Source organism: Typopeltis vanoorti, chromosome 12, assembly GCF_054136105.1.
Source record: "Typopeltis vanoorti isolate ZY-2024b chromosome 12, IOZ_Tvanoo_1.0, whole genome shotgun sequence".
In the NCBI taxonomy this organism is placed as follows: domain Eukaryota; kingdom Metazoa; phylum Arthropoda; class Arachnida; order Uropygi; family Thelyphonidae; genus Typopeltis; species Typopeltis vanoorti.
The window spans coordinates 129211203-129227773 of record NC_143560.1 but is presented as its reverse complement, the minus strand read 5'-3'; the positions used below and the strand labels follow the sequence as shown (position 1 = coordinate 129227773).

The window sequence follows — 16571 nt, the reverse complement described above, 5'->3', positions numbered from 1 at the left end:
CTTTGCGTTTCCTCTCTTGTTCGTTCATTCACCGGGTGTCAGAGTAGACAGTCTCCTCAGATTTCCCCGATTATGACGGACTGTCCAGGGATCTGTACTTTTACCTTTTCCCTCCTACAAATAAATGACCGCAAATCAATCCTTAGTTTCTTGTTTATAACAGAACTACTCTCCATTCTGCTTGTTTATTCGAGAAAAAAGTTTTCTTTCTGGTGCGCAATAATCTTGGCTAAGCGTCAAGATCTTCCAAGCCCATACAAAGTGTTGCCATTCTTCAGATAACCTTGCGAACTTCAGTGCTAACAGAACTCAATCCTGTCTCGTCAGAAAGAAGAATTCACTCCATTTCCCCGACTTTCTTTTATAATGCTGAAATCTAAAGATCTGTCCTGTTGAGGTGACTTACTTCTTCTTTTCCTATCACGAAGAGACCTCGGCTATAACATCTTTAGCTCCAAAACACCAGATTTTGTTTTCCACTCAAGACACTTTTTCTCAAGCGTTATACGAATCTTCCCAGCTTTAGTACACACACATCACATCTAAAAATCATTAACTCTGTCTGGAAAAAACAATTTGATTTTCTGCTGATCTCTCTCTCTCTCTCTCTCTCCCTCACACACAAAGTCACTCTAATCACCTTCTCATAAATGTCCTGTTTCTGCTTCCTTCGTTAGGTATTTTCACGGATAATCTTCTGCCTTATTATTCAACAACCTTTGCTTGTTTTCAGACTTTCCCATTCTAACACACGTCATTCTTCTCCCAAAACTCGAACCTCCATGGCCTTTCTTAAGGAGTTGCGAAAGGTGGAAACTATCTCTTGATGTCTAAAGCTTTTTATCGATGAACAGTAATGCTCTCTCTACGTTATTTGTTGTTTATTTTTACACTAGAAAACCTGAGATCTACAAACCTGTTGGTTTTATAAACTTAATCTAATCATCAGAATGGGGTTTCATAAGCCCTTTTTTCATGCCGATCTGAATTATTCAGTTTGAAATCCATCTAAAAATTAAGAAATATTTACGCTATATGGTTTTGTTTTTTAAGAAACCATTGCAATAAAGTTTGTGTAAACCTTGTCCCAGTTTACATTTTGCCTTCAAATTGTACGCTCTGTAGCCTTAACAGATTTCTTTTTTCACATTTCCGTCCTTTGGACGCCTTTTGGTTGCTTCCGTACTTCATAATCTTCTTGAAGTGAATTGCTAGGGTCGCAACTCACAATTCCGCACAGAATCACAGTCAAGACCAATCACAAACATCCATGTCCGAGGTAGAACTTGTACCAACAGCCTACAAGCTGGCGAGCAGATACCCAACCCACTTGGCCAATCAGGCTCGATTATTGCATAATTAGGTCCAAATGTTTTTGCATGCGGAAGCCATTTAATTGAGTTAGTTTAAAATAAGTTTTTTAAAATAATTTAAAATAAGTTAATTTAAAATAATTTAAAATTATTTTTAATTTAACAAAAGTTATTTTAAATTAAAAGGAGTCATTTTAATTTAAAATAATACTAAACCAACTTACGTTTGATGAAAAATCAAACTGAAAAGACGATCTCTTAAAAACAGTATTTCCGCATCACTTTTACTGATAAGAAAACTTAAAGTGGCCAATGTTGAAGTATTAAATGGAAATAACTTCCTTCAATCTCTCTCTCTCTTTCTCGGAACTTAAGAGAAAAATCCATCATCTTGTTATTTGTTTTAAAACATCAATGCCAATATTTTAGAGCAAGAAAAGCTCGCTTGGTGTGAGGAATCCCAGTTTCGCGATTCCACGCTGCCGGAGTATTCAGGTATGGCGGTTGCAGCATGAGTCGATAGGCTCGTTGCAACAAGTCTGACTGTGTAGAGTGTTCCTTGGCACACGTATTAGGTCCCCGGTATCGATGGCATGAATTCTGAATACTTCAGTCTACTTGAACGTCGTTCCAAGTGCATCGTTTTTTGCTCACAGGTTATCCATGTGGTAGGGGATAACCTGCGGGTATGGAACGAAGTACGAATCGTTTGGAAATGGTTCCAGGAGAGTGAGAGCGACTTTTATCTAATTCGTTGGAATGCTCATTCAATGTATCTCATCCATTCCTGTTGAGTGTCTGAGATGAGGTGAAACAAATCTACTGAGACACCCAACATGAGACGACATGAAGTCTGCACGAGCCAGTATCCCTGTGGAACAGTTTCAGCATCAGTTTATTTCAGCTCATTCATCGAGAGGGGATACGCTAACGACTCGGCCAACTAGGCCAGTGAATTTAGTTTTTCTAAGTTTTTCTCCGTGTCGGAAATTTCTATTATTGGAGCGAACCCGCAAGTGTGAGAGGTCTAATCTGACGATTAAAATATGAGAAGTAGTTCATATATGAATCGCAAAATAATCCCTTCAGTATCACGGTTAAAAAAAATTGTTTTCTTTTTCCTTCTGCAACGTTACATTTGGTAACCTCCTTATGATTGTATGCCTGATTGCTTTGGCCTTGTACGAGTTCAGAAAAGTGCACATCATCTGTTTGGTGGAGTTGGAATTACGGCCGAAATGAGAGTCCATTTGCTCGTATTCTCTGATCGGTTTCTGCTTGCGAATACACCACTAAGGTACATCAATGGTATTAAACATTTCGTGTGTCCATAATAAATATTTCTGAGAACTTCTGTAGTCCAGTTTGTAACGAATTTCCTTTGTGTAGAAAAATCTTTGTTCGAATTCTGTGTCGGCTAGTATGCGAAGAACCTTTTTATGAGGTTTCCTGAATGGAGGTTAGCCGGTGGTCTCTACGGAGGCAGGAGGATTTCGGGGAGTTCATCTTACAAGACAAATTGGCCAGAGAATGCACGCAGATGGAAGGCATTGCAGATAGCATCGTTCGCTCTCTCAAACATTAATTTGGTTTATATGAAGACACATTTCTTATCAGTATGCTTAAATGAAGAGCATGGAAGCATACTCGAAATAAACATCCTCTTTATTTTGTCCAACAGCTTGGGAATTTCAACATTTATTTTTGAGGCTTAAAAACTTGCAGCTTTTAATCTGGCATATATTTGATCGAAAGTATAATTTTGTTCGGTCCTGTAACCCACTCCATAATATCGCACCCCTACAACATCTACCCTGACTTTATGCCGATGAATGAAGTATTTTTACTGCATTATTAACTGAACCCGTAAAAACACGGCGCTAGCGTAGCAGAATAACGTGGAAAGACCCCAATTTCAAATCTCTTGTAGGTGTTTTTTTAAATATTATGAAATTAAAGGTAAATGAGCTCGTCTCTTACGGCAGCGTGAACTTTTTAATGGGTATATTTTAGCCTTATGTACAGGATGGACTATTTCCTCCATAATTCTTTCAGGCTTGCGGTTGAACGACATGAATCTCTAAAAACAGAGTATACTATAGCATCGTTCTTCTGTTTCTAACTTTCAATTATTTGTCAGTGAATTCAATATGTCCGACTACAGACTAATACGGTTTTCAAATCGAATTGTATTGGGTGGATTTTAAAATGGAATTCCCAACACCTGTACAGTACTCGCTGTTCGACTTGGTATAAACTACGAAGGCTCAAATGAGAAGCTATTTGTAGTAGGAGCGGGAGGGGAAGAGGGATGCTATAAGAAAAGGCTTTGATGGCGTCGATTTTTTAATTCTGGGTTTCCTATGCGTGTAGACCTGCCCTTATGTTTTTCTCTATTTACTTTAACAACGTGTAATCGTTAAACCAACAGTATCTTTAAAATCTTTCTGCTGATAACGATGAGGTGTAATTATAAATTTTCAGCCGATCAGTTAAAATACTTAACATTTGATCAGTTGATGTAACTGACTGACAATTTTTTCCTTCACAACTCACATGAGATATCAAGTTTCAGCTAGTTTCTCTGGCTAACCAAGTGCAGGACAAGCAGGTAGGTGATGCCTCTAAAGTTGAAATACGAGTATCAACTTGTCAATGAATGTCTGCGAAAGTACTGTATTTAGTTGGCAGATGGTTTTTGTCGCCTGGTCTATGATAACGCCACTTGCTGGTGATCTGAAGAGACGCAATGAACTGTGTTTCGTGTGTAGGGACGGCTTTTCAGATTATAGAACTGCTGGTTCACACTCAGATGTACAGGTTTCCAATTTTCGCTTTTTGTCACAGGAAGGAGGAACTGCACGGTTTGTTTTAGCGACGTTTGTACAAGTTATTAGTGTGCAGACATGATGTCAAGTCTCCTGGTGTTGCTTAAATTATTCGCAATCCCGATGACATTGCAACATTTGTCCTTCGATTGGAAAGACCCGAGTTCGTCTCTCTCTCTCTCTCTCTCTCTCTCTCTCTCTCTCTCTCTCTCTCTCTCAAGAGGAACCTTGGTATAAAGTCTTTTCAACCGAACATGAGTTAACTAGTATAATACGGAGGTGAAAGGCATCTTACAGGTTTCTACCGGAAATTGTTATTTTTGATTCCATAAAACATGCAAACTAGCTAAAAACAAATCTAGTTTAACAGATGTAATGACGCTGGCTCATGGCCTTTGGCGAATTAATGCAAACAGTACTTGGAAGTCATTCAGATGCCAAGGTGTGAAATGGTGAAAAGTTACAGAAAACTAACCACCATTAAAATCCTGAAACAAACTGGAATTTCTTTCGGTTCATCTGGTTGATAGAAACGAGAGCAGTGTTTTTTGCGCCTGTGGAATTCCAATTAATTCTGTAAGATCTCGCAGCAATAGTTGGGTCAATTTTCGATCCGTTTATAAAACGGGATGATTAGATTCTATTTTTTTTTTCATTTTTCGTTAAGAAATTCGTGTGAAATATTCTTTTGCTGGATGATATTAATTTCTAATTAGATTTTTGCAGAAACCCTGCACTACTTATGCTAAAACTATGCAGTAATCTTTGTTCAAAAAGAGCAAACTACACTTCGTGCAACATAGTTCTTACGCATTGATTTGTAACAGGAAACCTGATGGGAGACTTCAATGTACTGTTTGAATAACGACAGTTTAAGCAAATTGCAACTAGAGAGCTTTGCGACGAGGGGAAAAAAAAGTACTTACATTTTAGTTTTCAACACTCCATTTTCAATACTTGGTTTTCAAATCAGGTATTTTTAAACTCGATTTTTTAAAAATCGAATATTCAAGGAATAATTTTCAGGACTTTACACATCAAGCAAGAATTAATTGCGCGTGTGGAATTCCAATTAATTTTGTAAGATCTCGCAGCAATAGTTGGGTCAATTTTCGATCCATTTATAGAACAGGATGATTAAATTCTTTTTTTCTTATTTTCGTTTAGAAATTCGTGTGAAATATTCTTTTGCTGGATGATATTAATTTCTACGTTAGGGTTTTAACAGAATGCGTTTGCTTTTATTATAAACGTTTTTTGGAGCTGTATGATAATCGCAAAATAATGAACACCCTCTGAAATTAGCACTTCGGTGATAATCCAGAATGTAAGGAAGGTGATTTATAGAACATTCTATTCATCGAATGGGATGTTCTGAGTCATTCTTAAGATGAATTACGTATATCGTTTTAAATACTCGTTATTTACAACATATAATTAACAAAAATAAAATTTTATATTGTTACTATAGTTAATTATTTTATGAAAAATAAACTGCTTTTTTAGAAGACTATTTTTTTAAATATTAGCTTCATCACCCCTCCACCACCACCCCCCACACCCCAATACACACGGAGAAAGAGAGAGAACATATTCACCACCACCTCATCGAAGCTTAACGTTAGAACTTGGTAAATCGCAGTCAGCCAACGTGGAATTAACATTTTGCTTCTGTAGATGCGTTAATTGAAACAAAATCGCAAATAATTCGCCACTTTTTTTAGAATTAAAAAAAAAAATGTCAGACACAAAGTTGGCGAACCCATAGCACATCGGTGCGATGTGTAAATTTGAATAAAACTGGACGATTCAAAACTAAAGAATAACCCCGTACTGACAGAAAACATGAGTTTAATAACCAACAGGTCAGGGATAGGGAGCCCATGGCACTCATAAAAATTTTGGGCACGCAGAATTCAGAACATCCTTTAAAAAAACATCACTCCGGCCAGGAATCCATTTTGATTCGGAACCTGTGCGCACGCCCGTTCTCTCTGCCAGACATTTGTTTACTGACTGGTGTGACATCACCATCCAGTAAACAGCCGTATTCAAGCCTGATTTGTTCGAAGTCGGAGTGGTGACAAAATTGTGTAATTAAATGTCTTGAATATCGCCAAAGTACTGCGTATAAATGCCACAAAGTATGAGCTTCATCTGTCGTCGATGGTGCAGCAAGAGAATCTCAATGGTGTAAATGGACTTTTAGTTTTATATTTATAATATAAGACAGGTTTAAATTGAGGATAAATTTAAGCATATTAAATTTGCGCTGTAAGCTAAAGGTTGCATTTTTATGAAGGATTTTATTTTAATACGTTTATTAAAGCATCTTTTGAAGTGTTCTTTTCTTTCTTTTTTCTTTGTGTGTTAGGCTTTTGTCAAGTATGAGAAAAATAATGATACACTGTACAAAATTCCGAGGACAGTTATCACACCCCTGGGACGGCCGATATAAATATTGTAAAACGAGTTTAAAACATACTCACCAGTACGAGTAGGAAAACCAAATCATAAATTTGTCTCATTTTTATTTTGGCATCATTAAGAGGGAGCATTTAAGATCCGTCAACGTAATTAGTATAAGTAAATTTTAATATATTCAACGATAATACTTACTTTCCGCGATGTATTCCCAGTGATTTTCTCTTAAGTCAACTGTAGAAACAGACCACTTTCCTGTTTCTGCAAACACGGCTGGAGTAACGGGTTGAACTTGCGAAATTGAACGAACATCTCCAGCCAGACCCCATCCATCGGATCTTGCTCGCCTCATGCTTGTAAGATTGGCCTTCCTCCTTAAGTACATCCCACGAGGTTCGTATTTTTTACTCCTGTTCCTGTGTCCCCAGTCCCGTTTTCCATACAAAGAAGACAGATAGTCGAACTCATCAGATTCATTTGCTATAATCTCGTTCAATTCGGCCATGGAGCCTTGAGGTGTGGCCACGTCGAGTTCCTTCACTTGCACCTCAATGGTCAGCTTTTCGCCTTCTTTCTCGGGGTCGTCGTTATCTTCATCATCCGCATTTGACTGAGATTTCGATTCAGTTCTTATTTCGTTTTGCCCGTCCTCTTGCTCTGTGTTTTCACTAGGTGGCGTTACCTGCTCTTCAGCAGTGTTAGTCCTGTTTTCTTCACTAATAACAGAAGCTGTTTTTTCGGTAGCTTCCGTTAGCTGTTCGCTGTCTCCCGTGGTTTCGCGAGACTCATCAGAAATTTTATATTGGAGTTCTGAAAAACTGTGCGAGTCACCATTTTCATCTTTCAGAGAAGAGTGACCTTCCTCAGTTTCTCTCTCTTCTTGGAAGTCATTCAGGTTCCGTGAACTGTCTTGAGAGTTGAGGGTGTCTTTGGTTTCTTCTTCATCTAGCTCATCAACTTCCTGTTCCACTTCCTCCACTTTTGCTAATTCGTCGGTAACTGACGACCTGACAAGCGTGTCGTTGTCAAGTAACGTTTCTGGTGTAACATTGGAGGATTCGTCAATATATTGGACTTCTTCACCTCTTGCATCTTCTCCTTCCACGGAGAGGATGTGGAGGTGCACGATCTCGGGTTCTTCCTCCTCGTCTCTCAGCATCCTACTGTCGACGTACTCAATGAGATCACCGATATTTTCATCTTCGATGGGCTTTCCCTCCTCGTCCAGTAACGTCACAGTCGTATTCTCAATCACAACACCATTGGAGTCTTGTTCAACTTGGAAATCGTAACCGACACCACCTCTTCCTTGCTTTCTGCTATGAACCGTATAGACCCCTTTTTGTTCTCTCCTTTGCTTGACGGAGTCCCTTACATCTAGTCCCGACTCTGCGTTTGACTGATGAGTTCTCATCTGCACAGGCAAACGAGAAGGCAGAGTTTGAGTGCTCTGTCTCAGTCGTGTTCCAATCCTTCTTTGTTGTTCCTCCATATCATCTGCGTCATTAATATCTCCGCGAACGGAATAGTTTACATTCGATTTGGTTTCACCCAAAGCACGGCTTCTTCGCAATCTCGTTGTTCTGTTTTCTACCCAATTGGCGTAATTCGGCACCCGACCATTAGATGGCGAACGATGGTTCTGAAGTTTTTTCCTCCTAAAATTAAAAAAAGAAAGTCATGTATATTATCTGTAATTTTAAGCACATATACATACACACACACATTTTATTCTGTCACAAATAATATCTGCGTCAGAAGACAAATTATTCTCGGAATTTTCTTATTTTAAGTTAGGATTAAAGCAAATATAAACAGAATACGTCGACATTTTTAAACTACGAATGGCACCAATCGGTGAACTGAGTGGTTAGCGTATCCACGCTATCCTATCAGGATGAGGGTTCTTTTTTTTTTTTTTTATTCATTTCATAATTCGTTTGTATTTCTGTTGATTTTTTTTACATAATCCGGAAACCTTGTTCTACACACAAAACATGAAACTTTTAACGGTCTCAAAGCAAACTTCGAAATTCATCTACAACCTAAAGACCATCGCAAGCATCCCTGCCTACGGTGGGATTCAAACGATGGTCTGTAGATGAATTTCGAAGTTTGCTTTGAGACCGTTAAAAGTTTCATGTTTTGTGTGTAGAACAAGGTTTCCGGATTATGTAAAAAAAATCAACAGAAATACAAACGAATTATGAAATGAATAAAAAGAAATCCTTAGCCCCCGAACGGCACTAATAACCTATAGGCGTACAGCCGTTATATTAAAAAAATAAATAAAATAAAATAAAAAAAAACAATCAAAAATGGACGGTTTGATACACGAGGCGACAACTTCGTCTAAAAATATCACTGACTTCCGAAACGATCGTTTTACTACTGCAGATATTGTGCCACTTTAAGTAGCATCTCATCTGATGTCTCAATCATATTTAAATGCAATGTAATAATAATGCAAAAACGTAGAATTATTGGGTGCACACGTTTTGCTCAGCAGGAGTTCTGTTGCACTCAGAACTCCTGCATCACAACCACCACCACCACCACCGGAAGGCAACAAATTTTATTACTTTCCCTGTTTAAAATATGATTATGAAATTATCGTATTAGTTTTGTTCAATATTGTTCAATTTTGTTCAATACTTATTCAATATTAGTTTTGTTTTATAATGTTACTTTCGTCCATTTCGTCGAGAGCTTGCGGTAGAAAAGCCATGAAAATGTTTCAACCTATATGGAAATTCGAACTGCGGTCTTTCTAACTAAAGAGCACATTTCTCTTCCGACTACTCTCCAGAAACTTAAAAGATTATGAAATAATTGATTTGTATGAGCTTGTGGCAAATGAGCTCGAGTGCCCAAGAGGAACCATGATAACACGGATCAGCAGGGACAAACTAGTGCTGCCTGCTGCAGTGTATTAACCCACTTTATATCCTACTAAGTTGTTGAATAGACTGTAGCAGACACTAGTTTGTCCTGATTTCGCATCCTGGATTTTGCGATGGGAATATACAACAGAAGGATATCGAAACTAAATTATTCTGATTACGGAACATCCCTTATAAACAGAGGATGCTGATGGTTGAAGATGAGTCAGATGCCAAAGGGATGCACAAAGTGAAATCTACTAAGGCTCAGAGCTCGATCTGATTCTTTTACAGTTCAAAAATTATTTGTTGTACTACAAATAATTGGGGGGGGGGCATTTTTTTTAGAAATCATTTTGACAGCAGTGATTACTCACATGGTTTTTTGTCTTTATCTATATTAAAATCTCATATGTTTAAGGCTGTCCCATATGCAAGCTTCCTTTTAGAGATATTCGATTTTATGGGTTTCCTTAAAAAAACTATCATTAATGGGGATTTTTATCCCTAAAGCAAACTGAGATTTCGTTAAATTTCCTGTGTACATGGTTTTACCTGTCTTGTCTTTCCTCAGTTTCTTGAAAGCTTTTAGGGTAATATTCTACGGGGGGTAGTTTCCTTTATTAAAAGTAATTTAATTCATCCCCTACCTCTTCGTAATTTAAGGGATAGCTAGAAATATGTACAGATCATTAAGCATCAGGTAAAATAAGTTTCCATCTAATTGGTTACAAAAAGAAAAAAAAACGTAAATGAGTAGGAGAAGATGGAATAATCTACAAACTGCATAAATTTGTTGGAAACATTTCCTCAGAGGTTATTAATTTTTTTAATAAAATATATTCAATTCGACAGAAAGGACTAAAGTATACTAATGCAACTATTTAAAAAAATAGATACAAGAAACCTGACTATTTCAGAGAAATTAATTTGTTAAAGTAAAAAAAGAAATATACATTATTTGATATGTTAAAAATAATAAACACACAGCATACGTATTATTTTATTACAGGCAATACAATATATACAGTACAAAAATAATGAAATAAAAATAAATGAAAAAATATCTAAAAACTACTATTAAAACTACTATCTATTAACTACTATTAAATATGTTATACTATATTTCCAGATTTTTTAATATTTATAGTAAATGCAGTGGAGCCCTTTAAATAACTCAGGTATAGAAACTTCTGGGTTTAATAAAATAAACACGTTATTATTTGTAGATGATTAGTTAATAATATCAGATAAGGAAGACAATTTACAAAGAGCAATATATCTTGACAAAAAACAAAAAGAAATTTTGTTTTTTGTCAAGAATAAAGATAATAATATAATAATAAATAAACAAACGTGTATAGATGAATTTTCCACGACATTTGAAAGTTCTTATATTTTTAAATATGAACATATTTCAGTATATTTTTTAAAAAATTTAAAAAAACGATCGCGGTCGGTTTTTAAAATTTTTTAAAATGTTTTGCAGGTCTGTCACTTATCTAAATAAATTTAAATAGAAAAGCAGAATAGAACAACAACAAAAAAACCTAATTATTACAGGATGCAGAGGACCCATCAGAGAGTTTCGGATTCAGAATTATCTGATTATTTTTTATCTTCTTTGGATAAAATTCTCGGTACCATTCTATCAGATTCCATGGATGTCTCAATATTTCTCCCTCTCCAAATACCATAGTGATCAATTTTCTTAAAAAAAAAAATTCCTTTCTTATATGATGGCTCTCCAATACAGCTTTTCTAAATAGTAAGGGTGTTTCGTGAAGTGTTTAATCTTCACACCTGCAACTGACTTTCATTTGCCAACTGCGTAAAACAAACAATTAGGACACCAAAGCTTCAATAGGAAAAAGATTTCACCTTACTTTATGAGAACATATGTGCCGTTATTTCACTTATAAAAATAGGGAGGGGGGAGGGGAGTTCATGATCCATTATCAGTTCTCCTTAGGTCTCTTAAAAAGCTTTTTTGTGTTTAGTCTGAGAAGCAAGGTATATTTCTGAAAGAATTATCTTGTTTTTACTTGTTCAGATGAAAACGGGCTGTTACAACTAGTTCCCCCGTTCATTAGGGGAGATCTCAGATAGGTCAGTTATCTTGAAAAACATTTGCGGTAAGCGAGCTAGGGGGTGTCAGTTTCCTTATTTCTTTTAAAAGCTTTTTTTTTACGCTTAGTTTTGAAATTTTGTTGTTTGTACGAATTCGGTATATTTCTGAATGTAGTATAAATGAAAACAGACTGTTTAGAAGTTAATCCTCAGTGGTAAAATTTTATATACAGGGTGTTCGGGATAAATTTGACATATTTATAATTAATTATATTTTTCCGTAAGTTACATGTATTAACACACACTTCTCTTCATTTAAAAGTTTGGACCCTTCTTCATTCATATACAAGATGTCAGAAAGGATGGATAGCTGGAACCCACCTGAATCATGGAAGAGAATAACTTGTATCATGATGATTCGTGCCCGCCATCAAAATAAGGATATTACGACTGCTGCCCAATGCTCCCTGAATACAGTAAAAACAATCAGGCATGAACTAGAGACTTGCAATGGTGACTACGAGGATGTAGCAAGAAGAAAGATCCCTAGCAGACGATCTGATTGCGTTCGTACAGCAGAATTCCTCGCAAATCTGCAGGAACAGGTGTTGAAGAACCCTGGCATTGGAATTCGGGCTTTGTTCGTGGAGTTGCTAACTGTAGTCAAGCCCTGGATAACAAGGGTAGCCAATGGTAGGCCGTATGTATGGCAGCAGGATTCGGCCCCTTGCCACACCTCTGGGAAAAGTCAAAAATGGTTGTCTGAAAATTTCTACGACTTCACCAGTCCAAATGTTTGGCCTCCAAACTCCCCAGACCTTAACCCCATGGATTATTTTGTATGGGGCGCAGTTGAAAAAGACACCAATCGCACTTCCAGTAATACAAAAGCCCAGTTAATGGATAAAATTAAAACAGTTTTTGCGGCCCTTCCCAGGGAGACTGTAGCATCAGCTTGTTCGAGGTTCCGAAGCAGAATTGAAGCTGTGATCGATGCTAATGGTGGTTAATTTGAGTAAATCTTGTTGATAGTATTGTAATTAACTCTGCCTGTAATGTTTTTTGTCAATTCATTAAATTTAATAGATACAAAGAAGATTTTCTTTTTCCTTACGAAACTGTCAAATTTATCCCGAACACCCTGTATAAAGTCAAGAGGGATATGTTTTGTATATGCTTCGGAAACTTGGACACCCAAGAAGACAGAGGTATGAATCTCAGAAAAATAAATGGACTGAAAAGAAAACAAATAAAACTGCAAGACAAGATCTAAAATATATATACAGAATCATTAATAGAAAAGATCAAAACAAGACAACTTCAGTAGTATGGATATGTCGAGAGAATACCATCAGAAAGCTACCCAACCTTGCTCTGTATGCAAGATTAAAAGGGAAAAAATGAAGACTAAGAACTAAATGGATAACATCAATAAAGGTCAACTCCGGATTACAAACATATAGACAGCTCATCACCAGCCAAGTAAGAAACCGAGACTCCTGGAGGTTGTTGTTATGGAAACATGGACGATTCGACCCGCCCCCGACAGAAGAGTACAGTAAGAAAGTTGGTGTTTCCTTCCCTCACGGTTTCTAATGCAAGAAAAAATATGAATCAATAATCTCCTTTTGTTTTTTACTTTTTTATGTTCATATAAAAGTGTGTATTAATAGTTTGTAATTTAAACTATTGAGGGATGTGAAAAGATGTGTATCCATACCTGTTTGATTTTATTTAAATTCACAAGAAGTTGACGCTACGAATAGATTATCGACAACGATTTCTGTTAATTTCTCTTTTAATAATAATCAAACAGTTCTCTTCTTTAACGACTGTATTGGATCCCTTAGAATATTTTTACAAATTAATAACAATAAAAACAAGAACTATTTCCATCATATCTGATTCGGGGAGCAGTAATATTTTCTACAGTAAGAAAGTAAGTGTCCTACCCTCACAGTTTCTAATGCAAGAAAAACTATGAATTAATAGTCTCCTTTTGTTTTTGTTTTTTTTTGCTTTTTTATGTTCTGGTGACTAGAACTAATGCACTCGCGTGTTTATTATCCCAAATGATCATTACATGTGTGAATAGCGTGTTTTCTACCATTTTTCCGTTCTCAGTTGTAGTATTAAAAATCAAGTTTTATTCATAATAAACACCGTACAAATTCCACAATTATATGTTGTGTGAACAGTTACAGTTGCGAGAGTAGCGATTGTCAGTTGCGTACGAATTTTTTCTCTCTAATTAAAGTCTAAAGCATGCTTTGCTAGAAGTCTACTTGAATTTTTTACTCGATTTTTTATAAAATATAAATATAAATTATACATATTTGGTCATAAAATACTTAAAAATGAGACTCTTTGTGGTTATGAGACCATCGGTACTTTATTAATATAATCCTGCCTACTAGTTTCGCTAGCGACTGTCCAGCTTTGTCAAGGCTGAACGGCACACACAAAAAAAAAAAAAAAAAAAATGAGAGAATACAGAAACGTTGCTAACTGTTAAGCAGTTAAGTTTGAAACTATCCGTGACAATGCGTGCATGTGTTGAGAAGCTTCAGTCAATATCATGGATACGTGTTGTATGCACACGTGTTACATGATTTTTCGCGTATTGTAGTTCCGTTAAACTGAGTGAGTTGATTAAGTTTTTCCATATATCTTTCAGTATGGCACCCTGATTTCTGTTGAGGTTGTTACCAGTTCTTAATACCACTGCCGCTTCCTTGAAACTTCTCTAACCGTAATCATCATCCAAATACGCATAGAGCTATTTTCCCAGTCAATTGCATGTTGGAAGTTTCAAAGTGATGTACTAAGCCTGAGGAGACTGTCCTGTTGTGATTGACATCCCCAACATGCTCCTTCTGTCTGATTTCCAGGCTTCTTGAAGTTTGCCCAATATATGAAAGGCCGCACGTACATGGAATTCTATAAACACCTGGATATTTGAAAAATGGTACACTGTATTTAGGAGATCTTAATACTTCTCTGATGGTAGTGGTAGGCTTAAATACCACTCTGATGTTATGAGATTTTAACATTCTTGCTAATCTTGAAGAGACTGAATCTACATAAGAGATAACTATTGTTGAACCGTACTGGGTGACAGTTCCTTGTTGTTGGAGGTTGTCTTTATACAGGAACTTGTTGATGATGTTTGTAGGAAAACCATTCTGCGATAGTGTTACAGCAATTTGAGAAAGTTCTGTCTGTACCTCTTCTTCGTCTGAAATAAACGTTTTGGCTCTGTTCCGTAATATGTGAATGATCCTCTGTTTTTGTGATCTATGATAGTTGGAAGAAAATGTAAATAACGTCCAGTATCTGTAGGTTTTCTGTATATTGAAAGCTTAAAATTATTCTCCTGCCTTTTCACCAGGATGTCTAGGAAGGGGGAGTTGTCTGTTTTTTTTTCAACTTCTAGAGTAAATTTCATCTCGTTGTGAAGAGAGTTTATTCTCTCTAAAAACACCTGTAGGTTTTCCATGTTTTCATTCCAAACGATGAAAATATCATAAATGTATCTCCACCATATCGATGGTTTAGGTGTAATTTTGGTAAAAATTTCATTTTCCAACTTTTTCATGAATAGATCTGCACAAGGTGGTGACAGTGGGCTACCCATTTCTAGGCCTTCCAATTGTTGGTAAACTGTGTTGTTTACTTTGAAGAAATTTGATTTAAGGCAGTGATTGAACAACTGTGTAATGTCTGTAGGGAAGAGATCTTTAACAATGTTAATGACCTCCTCCACTGGAACATTCGTAAATAAAGATACTGCATCCAGGCTGGCCATTATGTCCATTTGTGATGTCTTGACGTACTTCAGTTTCTCTACAAATTGTTGAGCGTTCTTAATATAGGACTCTGTTTGTCAAATTTTTCCTTTTAGTAAGTTGGCAAGGTGTTTAGCCAATAGGTATGTAGGGGAGGATCTGCCATCTACAATCGGACGCAGTGGAACACCCTCCTTATGCACTTTGGGTACAGCATAAAGGCGAGGAGTTATGGGATGTGCGGATTTCAGTTTTCTTTTTAATTCCTCAGACCAACCAGTTATATTTCTGATCAGCAGGTTTGTTTCGTGGTGGTTTGTCATGATAGGATTTTTCTTTAGTATTTTATGCGTAGAACTGTCCGACAGGAGATTGTTTATCTTAGTGAAATAGTCTTTTGAGTTTAGAATGACTGTGGAGTTCCCCTTGTCAGCTTTAGTAATCATTATCTCTTTGTTGTTTCGTAAGTTACGAATGGCCTTCCTATCGTATGGAGTGGTGTTCTGTTTGGGTTGTTTTGCTGTTGCAACGATAATCGTGGTCTGGAATCGAATATCGTTAGCTGCAGCTTCTGGGAGAGGACGGGGGCCTTTTTCAATTCCACAAATGAAGTCTATTTTTGGAATGAAATTAGGGGTGATGGAGAAGTTTAAACCTTTCTTTAGGATGTCGGATTCTTGTTTGGTAAGCCGTGATCCGACATGTTGAAGATCATGCTGAGGTTGTTATAAGAATTATATTTTTTTTATACAGTTCTTCAAATTTTTTAATTTGGTTCACCTTGCTTAACTGGAAAGTTTTCTCATAGCTAAATTGTAACATGTGGGCTATACTGTTCCGGGTGGTGTAGTCTAAACTGTTTGAAATATCGTCAAAATGGTTCCAGCAATTAAAGTCAAAAATATTTAGTTCATACCTGATGTGTTATATCCTTTCTCGAATTAGCGTCAAAGAAGCTTTGTTGTAGATACTTTTGGCACGCTTAGATTGAATATATCCTTTAATTATTAAGATTAAGGTATGATTGAAAAATCTCTGCATCTCTTCAGAAATGTAAGGTGGTTCAATAACTTAGCCTTCCTGAATTTCTCTTTTTCGAGGCACCGTACTTTGTGTTTCATCTGTCTATTTAAATTATACATATTTGGTCATAAAATACTTAAAAATTCTTAAAATACTTAAAAAACGGTACACGCAAAAAAAAATTAGAGAATACAGAAACGTTGCTAACTGTAAGGCAGTTAAGTTTGAAACTATGCATGACAA

General features: G+C 36.4%; 1 protein-coding gene across 3 annotated transcripts in view; it reads right to left on the bottom strand.

The window, feature by feature from the left end:
* The window catches only part of LOC150101223 (uncharacterized), a 158130-nt gene that overhangs the window by 64667 nt on the left and 76892 nt on the right, over positions 1-16571 (bottom strand). For all 3 annotated transcript variants that reach the window (XM_090401586.1, XM_090401585.1, XM_090401587.1), the window contains one exon: positions 6761-8223. In XM_090401586.1, coding sequence (XP_090257712.1) covers positions 6761-8223 — 1463 coding nt within the window. The remainder of the gene's footprint in view (positions 1-6760; positions 8224-16571) is intronic.